Source organism: Solanum lycopersicum, chromosome 3 (assembly GCF_036512215.1).
Source record: "Solanum lycopersicum chromosome 3, SLM_r2.1".
Lineage (NCBI taxonomy): Eukaryota > Viridiplantae > Streptophyta > Magnoliopsida > Solanales > Solanaceae > Solanum > Solanum lycopersicum.
The window spans coordinates 6,506,669-6,518,031 of record NC_090802.1 but is presented as its reverse complement, the minus strand read 5'-3'; the positions used below and the strand labels follow the sequence as shown (position 1 = coordinate 6,518,031).

Genomic DNA, 11,363 nt, shown 5'->3' with positions numbered 1-11,363 from the left:
TTAAATTTAATTCATTTTGTAGTTTCTTATGTCTCTTCATTTGTTATGATTATACTAGTTATCTTCTAATAATTCAACTTTAATATGTTTGTAATATATTTTTAATTTAATTTTAATTAAGATTTTTATGCCTCTTCATTTGTTACAATTATATTACTTCTCTAATTAATTATTGATATAAGTTTTATAGAGTCTAGAATAATTAATTATTCTACGAAAAAAGAAAAAAAGATAAATAGTAAGAGGAGACAGAGCAACAATAAAAAAGCAAGAAAGAAAGGATAATAGAAAGAAAGTAGGAAGAATGGAAGAAAGGGTGGAAAAAAACAGGGGGAGTGAAACAGAGAAAAGAGAACGAAAGAAAAAAAGGGAGCGAAACATAGAAAAGAAGAAAGAAAGAGTGAGACAGAAAAAAGGAAAAAAATAAAAAAATAGCTATAAACGGTAATAAATGAAAAGTATCGCTAAAATCAGTAATTATTTATTAAAATGAATCAATTTATGTAATTTTTATATTTAAAAAATGATCAATCGGTGGCAAAATATGATAGGAAGTATGATAAAACATTATGAAAAAATAAGTAGTAACCATAATAAAATATTATAGTAATTGAAAAAGAAATAACAAAAATCAAAGGATAAGAAAATGCGTATTGCAGTGATAAATATGTTGAATAAATGCAAAAACATATTAGAAATAAGGTAATTCGGGAGAATATGAGAAGACCTAAATGGCGGATAAAATAAGGAAAGTAATATTAGAAATTTAGAATGGTTAGGAAATGTGAAGAGAAAATGCGTTGAATGTTGACAGTCCAATAAAAGGTGTAAGAGGCGGAATGTTGAATATACGCGAAAAGGTAGAGATAGATCAAAACTATATTTAAAATGTAATTAAACAGAATATGACATAACTTCATATAACCAAAGAAGAGATAAGGAATGGAAGTCGCATATTCGACTAGAAGGTTAATAGAGGTTGAAAGTTATTTTACCTTGTGAGAGTTTAAGCTTGTTTGTGCATGTCGCACTATTAACCATACCCTTATAGTTTTGACTTTCAATTATTATACTTCCGTTTTTTGTTATTTTCTTTCTTGTAGACTTTATACTGCTTTTCTAATTGTTATGCTTTCTATATTGTTTTCTCATTCTTTTACTTTGATGCATTTGAATTGAGAATCTTTCGGACCAAAATTGCTTTAAAATGATTTCAGGAACTATTTAGAGCCTGTGATATAATATCTTGTAAAGGTGTGAATACAATAGCATTTATGTGACCTATTTTTTTAACAAAATATTGTTGCATAGTCCTACATGATGACTTATTTTGTTTTCAATTGTATTTCTTCTCCCAGAGATTGTCTTCTGGGTCAGAATTAACCTGCAAGTTACCAACTCTTCTGCACTTAATTTCTACAGAAGTTCACACAACACTTTTAAAATGCATGAGAACAAATTCCCAACTCTAATTTGGAATATGTAGAGATTTTGCTGGATCAGAGTTACCTTGTGGCAATGTATTACTATTTTTTCTGCACCTCATTTCTACAAAGTTCACATAATGATTCTGGGGGAGGAGACGGGACGGGGGATCTCAGTCATATGTGGAAAAGAGAAGGATTAAAATCAAATCTTACGTAATTGACACCTTAACGTGGTATAGATAGAGTCAAACAACACCCTGTTCTTGCAAACTGTCCTCGGAGAGGAAGCTGAGTATGACCTACCAAACAAAATCCCAGTCCCTCGAAGAGCCCAGTCGCGTTGAAACTTCTCCACACTATCCCATACTTGATTCCCAGCAAACGGAAACAATTCAAGTTTGGATTTGCCCACGCAGTATCCCAACAAACATTTGCAAATCCCTGAACGGAAACAGCCCCAAAACATGTTTCCCTGAGCTGTTGTCCCACAGCAAGTGCTCATAACTTCCTATTCAGTAGGTTTGACTCATACAAGGTGCAGCAATATTGAAAAAAGCTTCCCTTTGAGTAAAGGAAACATCAGCGGACTTGGTTTCTCCCTCTGTACGTGTTGGGTGAATTTCGAATCAGACCCTTTTAAAGGGTCAAAGAGATGTCCCAACTAGCTTGTTTGTCACAGGTGATTTGACAGATTAGCCTACTTAGTTTCTCCCTCGCTGCTCATTGGATGAATTCCCATCAGATCTCTTCAAAGGGTCAAATACATCAGCTTGAGATGGCCCAACTAGCTCATCTGTCACAGGTGATTGACAAGGCAACTTTATATCTCCATTTGAGCTCAAGCCATCACTTTTTGCAGGATCATGCGTAGGACTCAGGTCCTCAAACAAAGCTAAAATAAAGTTTTTGTAACCTGGTATCATCTGCTCACTAAACCTCATTGCTGAAGTAGGTGAACCCATACCACTTTGAGTTTGAGATTCCATTGCATCAACTTCAGCTAATAGATCTGACACCGACTCTTCAGCCAAGGTACTGAACTCAATAGGCTCATTAACAGTTGCCTGCCAACTGGATAAGTTTGACATCTGGAGCGATGTGGAAGTAAGATTTAGATTAAGTTGATCAGCTATAGGAATGGGTGTGGCAACATGATCATTCACTGCTTCAGCTGGCTTCAGAGAAGAAATGGAGACAAGGCCAGCATCCCGTTCTTCAGCGGATGGTTCTGCAGTTGGTGAGTTACCGTCCTGTTCATCAGCTAGACTAGAACCACTGCTCCAGCTAGGGCCTGAATCCTGCACAGAAAGCTTAGAAGGAGCAGATTCTTTGTTTCCAGCTGCCTGTCCAGCTTTAGCTTCACCATAGGACTTCGGAGTAGAACTAGACCAATCTTGGATATCTGAAGCACGAAGAGGAACACCTGAACTCAAAAAAAGCAGCTTTTCAGCAGCCTGAGCTTCAATATCATCATAGGTTGTTTTTGCGGCAGGACTTGGCCGATCTGGAAGATTCACGTTACCTTTCTGCTCAAATGAATCTTTTGAATTGGTACCTGAAGCAAAACCACTGTCCAAGTTAAATGAAAGTCTGCTACTGGTTGCGGATCCCCAATTCTGTCCAGAAGACTGCCCTACATTACTCTGGCTGTTAGATTGGGTATTACGACTGTAAGTATCAGTATTCTGGCACATTGTGCTTCCACAGGGATCCTTAATTACTTGACCTGTGGCAATGCAAAGCTCAACATTTTCATGAACTCTTTCCTTACTTGGAAGAGCTACATGCACCTCGCCATGATGAGATGAAGGGACTGGGCTACACAGTTGCAGTTTGTCTGAATAAGAATTATTTCCATTCATCAAGTCCAAAAATTTTGGAAAAGGAGCTGACATCCCATCCATCCTCACATTCTCAGCATTTCCATTCGAATCTTTACTTGCACGATGGCAAGGCACCTCCATTTCTCTGCATTCTCTCCCTGTTCCAGCAGAATTTCCACACCCGGTGCCATTTCTGTCATCAGAGGCAGGTCCAAGCCCAATAGACTGGCTTGAGGTCTTCCCATGAACTGCAGGGGCTTTACGGAACAGCCCATTTAGTGCATCGCTTAGAAGTACTGCATCATCATACTCATCATTTGTCCATATCCTCATATCAAGTGGGAAAATCCCCAATGTACTCCATTTCCTCAATTGTGTCATTGAAAATGATCCTTGCACCTTACCATTAGGGTCACGGTAATGCCACACTTCATCTGTTTCACTGATGTTGGTGGATGCTGAGTTCGTTGTTGAGAGACTTGCAATTAAAGTCTCAGATCCAGACCCATCCAGAGCCTGATCAATGATGGCTCGATATCCTAGCTTCTCCGAGATATTAGTTGCATGAGCCTCTGTTTTCTCATTCATTTTGCGCTGAGCCATGATAGATCCTTCTCCTTTAACTGGATAAGTACAACAAAGTTTTAATTAGAAATAACGAGTTGAACTTCTAAAAGGTACTAGTAATATTAACATCTTACCATTTGCAACATGATGACCATATTTCAGTTCCCCTTGTATCCTACCTGCTTGTCTCTCGGGATTTTTAGCTTGAATAAGTTCACTAAGTGTTAGCGATAACTTTTCTTTCAAGTATACCCAATATAACTTGAAGAGATACTCCCAGCTGCCTTTGTCATCAAAATCTACTTGAACCTGAACAGGTCATTGGTAGATATAGGCATTTAAATCACAGTAAACTGTCAAAATAAAGCCCAACATTTTTCTAATTTGCAGAAATTAAATAATTGAAACGAGATAGTTAAAATATTTTGCAAAAAGAATCAAATTAAATAATTATTTCTTTATGGTAGACTTATTACTCCCTCCGTCTCAATTTATGTGGAGGTGTTTGACTAGGCACAGAGTTAAAAAAATACAGAAGACTTTTAGAACTTGTGGTCTATTTTTGGAACAGACTAAAAAGTAAAAGGTGTCTCATCAATTGGGATGTAGGGAGTAGAAAATATTGCAAGACATGACAAAAAACACACTGAAGAGAGCAAAAAATTAGCAATTTTAAACTGATAACCAGATCCGGTTCCTGAAGAATAGAACTGTTCATTTTCATGAGGACACACTAATCGGACTTTGGAAGCTCAAAATATATGGAGTCAAAATGAGATTATTGACTCTAGAGACATAGTAATATGGAGAAGACAAATTGTTCCAAGCAACGACAGAACCAGAAGCGCCCCTTCTTTAAGGCTAGCATGTAAGATTAAAAATCTGTCATCACCATGGCGCATGTGATATACCTTTTCATTGTTCCCTTGGTCTTTATTCTCAATCAGCATGATAGTTCTCATGCACATCGAGCAAAAGCCTTTTTTCCCTCGAACATGGAAGTAATCCGCATTTTTAGTACATCCCTTGCACAATGAATATGTACAAGTATAGCACATATAGTGAGAAGCCTTTTGACACACACTACAAATATGCCAACCTGACAACAAAAATAATTTTGCTATGTTACAACAAGAATAGAAAAAACGACATAGGTGACTTAAAGCAACTATAAAAATCTTCGAGACATATAGCTCATGATCCTTTTTTAACAAAAAAAATTAAGAACTTACAGTCCATGATTCTTGTTAGACAATGTTGGAAAGGAACAAAGAATTGATCTCATACATATCAACAAAACGAACGAGTCTTTTGAAGTTTAATAAACTTATGCACAACCTAGCAGTTTAGACTGGCTGCTGCATTTATACAAGGCCTAACAATGTCATTGTCATGCCAGATCACAAATCTTGATGCAATCATGCAATGCAGTCTACTATTTACTGTTCCAATATTTTTTTTGACAAAGGTAACTTTTTTTGTTCCTATATTTATTAGTTCAATATCCATCAATTATATGCCACGCCAAATTAGTGCACTACAACCCTTGACCACTAATTGTTTTTCATGTTGTATCTGCAGAGTGGTGATTAGACTGGCTATGCTTTATTGGACAGAGTGTTAGCTAGTCAAGAATTCACAAATTCAAAAGATGGAAGTTGCAAAGCTAAGGATGTTGAGAGATGAGATTAGGAATGAAGAAATCTGGGACAAGGTGGGAGACTAAAAGTGGCCTCCAGAGTGGAAAAAATGAGGAAATTGAGGCTGAAATGGTTTAGGCACGTGAAGAGAAGTGTAGATGCCCTAATGAGGAGGCGCGAGAGATTGGCAATGGTGGGCATCAGGAGAGGTAGAGACAAACTGAAGAAGTACTGGTGGGAGGTGATTAGAAAGGACAACGTGCATCTTGGATTACTAAGAACATGACCTCAAACAGAAGGGTTTAAAAGTCACAAAATTAGAATAGAAGGTTAGTTGGTAGTCAACCATTTTCTGACATTCCCACGAGATAGGCTTAGTGGTCTGTGGTCATTCTTAGACCTTCTGTTTTACTTGTGGTATGAGTGCTATTCTTGTAGTTTCTTGTTCTTCGATTTCCGTTATCACTTGTGTTTTCGAGTTTCAATTATAATTCATTTTCATTGTTGTTCTTTCCACTATATGTAGTGTACTACTCTTCATTTCACATTATTTCATTGTTGTTACTGCTCTCATTTATATATTCGCTTTTTCAAACTGTTTGAAAATGCTTTATTTCAAGTCAAGGGACTATCGAATACAAGCTCTCCATCTTTACGATGTAGGGCTAAGGTCTACGTACACTCTACCCTCTCCAAACCCCACTTGCGCAATTACATTAGGTATGTTGTCGTTGTTGTATCTTGAGTTCAATAAATTCCTACCCTTGAATGAGAAGGCAGATTAGAATGCAATAGCCTAATAAATGCCAAACTAATGAACAATTCAAAAATGTGGTTGTTGAAAAAGTCAAGAGAAAATTCTATTAACAACAATAGATGCATCTTAATACTAAACAAGTTGGAGTCCATAGTATGAAGACTCCCAAGTCTATTTTGCTCTATTGTTGGTGAAAATCCCGCAATAAGAACTATAATTCAATCCCAAACTAGTCGGAACTATTAGAATTATTTTCTAAACGTGAACTTACCATTAACTTATTATTTCGTATACCAAATGGGCCAACTGTTAATGGTGGGTTGACAAAACACGGGTCATATATTTATGTGGATTTTACGATGGGCTTGTATCATTTCATGTACTAGGCGTGGGCCGAAGATACTGTAGGCATGTTAGAGACCAGTGAGCCTGTATTTGGGAGGCCAACTAGGTTAAGCTTCTAAGCCTATATATATGGCGCTAGGTCCTCTCTCCTTGCTTAACCTAAAACATTTCCCCATAGTTGTTCGCCGTCATAAACTAAAGGCAAAGAAGACTCGGCCTAGTTTATCTCCAGTTGTGCGCTGCGAAGGCATACAGAGGTAAACACTCCCTGTTTGTGAATTTCATAGGTGTTCTTCATATATGTGATTGTTATCGTAGCATTTCTCAATTAAATCAGCTGTGTGTTGCTATGGCGACAAAGGTACTTACTCTTTTTGCAATTTTACTATTTTTGTAGGTGTTCTTCATATATGTGATCGTTATTGTTGTGTTTCTCGATTAAATCAGTTGTGTGTCTATATGGCATACACAGGTACACACTCTTTTTGCAAATTTCAATATTTTATAGGTGTTCTTTATATATGTCATTGTTGTTGTTGTTGTGTTTCTCAATTAATTTAATAATTGATATTCGCACAAATTACATAGGTGTAGAACCCTATTAGCTGTTCATGAGCCAAATAGGTTAAAATATTACTATTACCATAAACTCGATTCCCCTTGAGATTGTCTCCTAAACCCTAAAACAGAGATAGGGTTGCAGCGGGCGGTTCTGTCTTACTTGCACTGTGTATGCAGATGTTACTTTATTAAAATGACATTCAATGAATCAAGAAAGTTTATTTCGGTTTTGAAACTCTTAAGTTCTTGGCTGTAATGGTATGCTACAAGGTTTCTGTGAAATCTGTGCTTTGGTAGATCCTTAATTGCTTTAGTGGATTCTTCAGTTTATTCCACTCTAATGACAAAAACTCCCGTCAATAAACTAAAACTACAAGAACAGAAAAAAATCTAGCAACCAACAATAGAAAGTGAATAGACTCTTTTGAGTTCCTGAAGAAGGGGAAACATACCACAGAACCATTTAGCATTTGAGCTGAAAAATTCCTCGTCCCGCTTAATACAAGCTGGATGGTATGCCTTCGGACAACCCCTAACCATTCAGAACACAATTTACAACAAATTAGGAAATCTGTGTCACTTATCAACATTTAGAAGAAGGTGCAGTAAACTAGCATCCAGAAACTGGAAAATCAATCAACTGTGCCTCAACCCAACCTATTCCCAAATCCTCTACACACCAATTTAGCTCAACTTAGTACTTCCCTTCAAATACAAAAACTTTCACAATGGAGCCAAAAGTGCAGTAAACTAGCATCCAGAAACTGAAAAATCAATCAACTGTCCCTCAACCTAACCTATTCGCAAATCCTCTACACCAATTTCGCTCAACTTAGTACTTCTCTTCCTACACAAAAGCTTTCACAATGGAAATGAAGGCAAAATAGTTACTGAGATAGGTAAAAAGTACAATAAACTCGCATCCAGAAACCTAAATCCAAACAAATTACGAATCCTCTACACCATTACTATCCTTCAAACATAAAACCTTTCACAATGTAAAACACACAATTATTAACTCAAACTTACTTGCGATCGCATAGTACAAGAGAACCACCATCAAAACATATAAAACAAACATCTTCTTCCTCATCTTCCTCCACCACCACTCTCTGTATCTTCGGCGGCGGTGGTGGCTTCCCCGCTTGTCCACGTGGCGGCCTACCTCTCTTCCTCTTCTCTCCTCCTCCGACGCCGACGCCGACGCCGCCGATCATGCTTCCAACCGAACTCACAGCACTTCCTCCAGCAGGAACAACAACAGCAACATCTCCGGTGACTCCTAGTCCAACTCCGGCTACCGGAGCTACGATCGGATGAGATTCGTCCATATCGTAGAAACTAATTTTTTCTCTTTTGGAGTTATCAAACCCTACACGGAACGTGAAGTGTCAGATTATAGGAACAAATATCAATCAACTTTCGTCATTATTGACTCTTTAAAATCTTCAAAATCTGTACCCACAAAAAGGGTGACTTTACTCTCTTTTTAGTGTTCAACACTTGGTAAATTTTATTTTTTTTTGTCTACCAAAACACATGTGATTAGTTTACCACTTCTCGTCTTGAAAATTTGAGTTTTTGAAGTTATCGTATGTATACGTATATTTTCTTTGTGAATTTATATTTAGTTTATCACTCTCGTTTTGAAATGAAAATTTGAATTTCTCAAGTTACGTGTATGTATATATATTTTTTCTTTGTGAATTTGTATTTAGTTTACTACTTTCTTCTCAAAATATACGTATATTTCCTTAGTGAATTTGTATTTAGTCTAGTAAGATATTTTTGGGAATTTCAATACACCAAACAAAGTTAAAGTTTGATCATATATTTTGAATTATATTTTAAAGGTATTTTAAAATATAAAATTCAAAATCTGGTCAGTCATTAGCTTAATTTGGTGCTAATTTTATTTCAAAATTATAGTCATTCGATAAATTCATTTCAAATAGGATGTGGGATAAAATAATCACAAGTTATGTGTACATATGTAGTTTATTTGTGAAAAATTGATTAGGGAAATTGAATTTTTTAAAAAAGAATACACCAGAAAAGTTAAAGTTTGATCATATATTTAGAACTAGATTTTAAAAGTATTTTAAGATTTAATTCAAAAATTTAGTCAAACAATAGCTTACTCTGGTGCTAAATTATTTTGAAATTATAGTCACTCAACGAATTCATTTCAAATAGAGTGACATGAATAATCACAAGTTATATGTACACATATATTTTATTTGTTGAAAGTAAATCTTTTGAGTGAAAGTCTTCAGAAACTAGTCAAGATTCTTTTTTGAAATTTGATTTTTTTTAAAGAATGCACGAAATTGAGTTAGTATTTTACCATACATTTTGAATTACATTTTAAACTTTTTATCATAAATTTTTAAAATCCAACTCAAAACAAATGATCAAATGCTAGCTTTTGGTGCTAAATTATTCCAAAGTTATAGTCACTTCACGAATTCATTTCTTATGGGAAGAGAGATAAATTAATATCTACTTGTGTGCACACATATTTTATTTGAGGAAAACTTATAATTTTGTGAGTGAAAGTCCTCAAAAACTAGCCTCATAAGTCATTTTTGGGAAATTTGAAAATTTAAAGAATGCATCAAACTAAGCTAGTGGTTGACCATATATTTTGAATCAAAATTTGAAGAAACATTTTCAAAATCAAACACTAGCTTAATTTTGTGCCAAATTATCTCAAAAATATGGTCACTAGACTATTTTATCCGTCTCGAAAATTAAAGTTTCTGAAGTTACGTGTACGTATTAAAAAATTTAAAAAGTTTATAAGTGAAAGCTAGTGGTTTATCATATATTTTGGATCAAATAATTTGGAAATGTATCTTCAAATTTGAAGACACATTTTCAAATTTTTTGATTCAAAATGTATAATCGAACACTAACTTAATTTTTGTGTCAAATTATCTCAAAATTATGGTCACTAGACTAATTTGGGGACTTAAATACACCAAACTTAAGTACTTTTGGGAATTTGAATATACTGAACTAAGTTAAAGTTTGATCATAAATTTTGAATTAGATTCTAAAAGTCTTTTATAATCTAATTCGGAAATTTGATCAAACATTAGCTAAATTTGGTGTTAAGTTATTCTGAAATTATAGTCACTCGACGAATTCATTTCAAACAATAGGTATGATAAAATAAGGGCAAATGACATAAATAACATAGTTTTAGGGTTAAATGATCATTTGTCCCTTATAAGTTTCTAATGACCAAAATCCCTCAAAAATATATACAAAAACACAGATATATAATAGGGCTAATACAATAAAAAGATGTCGGATACATTATATATTTTTTGTCACATTTTTGTATCCGCCACATTTTTTTGTCACATTTTTGTATCCGCCTCATTTTTACATTTTTGTATCCGCCTAATTTTTATCACATTTTTATTTGCGCCTCATTTTTTAATCACATTTTTGTATCCGACTCATTTTTACATTTTTGTATCCGTCTAATTTTTTTATCACTTTTTGTTTCACTTTTTGTATCCGCCTCATTTGACTTAAAAATGAGAGATTTTAGGTATTTTTAAAACTAATAAGGGATAAGGGTAATAAGTGAACTTATGGAAGGGATTTTTGTCATTTTTCTATAAAATAATCACAAGATACGTGTATACGTGTGAAAAAGTTAAAATTTTGTGAGTGAAAGTTATCAAAAACTAATCTAATAAGTTGTTTTTGGGAATCTGAATATACCAAACTAAGTTAAAGTTTGATCTTATATTTTAAATTAGATTTTAAAATTCTTCTAAAATTTAATTTAGAAATTTGGTCAAACATTAACTTAATTTTGGTGCTAATCTATTCCGAAATTCGACCAATTCATTTCAAACACAAGGTGAGATAAAATAATCACAAGTTATATGTACACACAGATTCTATTTGAGAAAAAATTAAAATTTTGTGAGTGAAAGTTCTCTAGAAAGACAAAAACTAATCTCATAAGTTATTTTAGGGAATTTACTTTTTTTAAAGAATGCATCAAACAATATATATATATATATGTATATGTATATTTATACATACATACATACATATATATATATATATATATATATATATTGTTTGATGCATTCTTTAAAATTTAATTAAAATGTTTAATCAAGAGTAGCTTTTGGTGCTAAAATATTTCAGAATTATAGTCACTTGACGAATTTGTTCCATTTGAGAAGTAAGATAAAATAATCTCAAGTTGTGT

General features: G+C 34.3%; 1 protein-coding gene across 1 annotated transcript; it reads right to left on the bottom strand.

Moving 5' to 3' along the window:
* Positions 1-1,489: 1,489 nt before the first annotated feature.
* Positions 1,490-8,855, bottom strand: LOC101245624 (uncharacterized). The gene is made up of 5 exons (XM_010319397.4): positions 8,150-8,855; positions 7,573-7,652; positions 4,729-4,916; positions 3,952-4,126; positions 1,490-3,873 (listed from the first exon to the last, which is right to left on the bottom strand). The coding sequence occupies exons 1-5, from the start codon at positions 8,449-8,451 to the stop codon at positions 2,129-2,131; spliced, it is 2,490 nt and encodes an 829-aa protein (XP_010317699.1). The 5' UTR covers positions 8,452-8,855; the 3' UTR covers positions 1,490-2,128.
* Between the last annotated feature and the right edge of the window lie 2,508 nt (positions 8,856-11,363).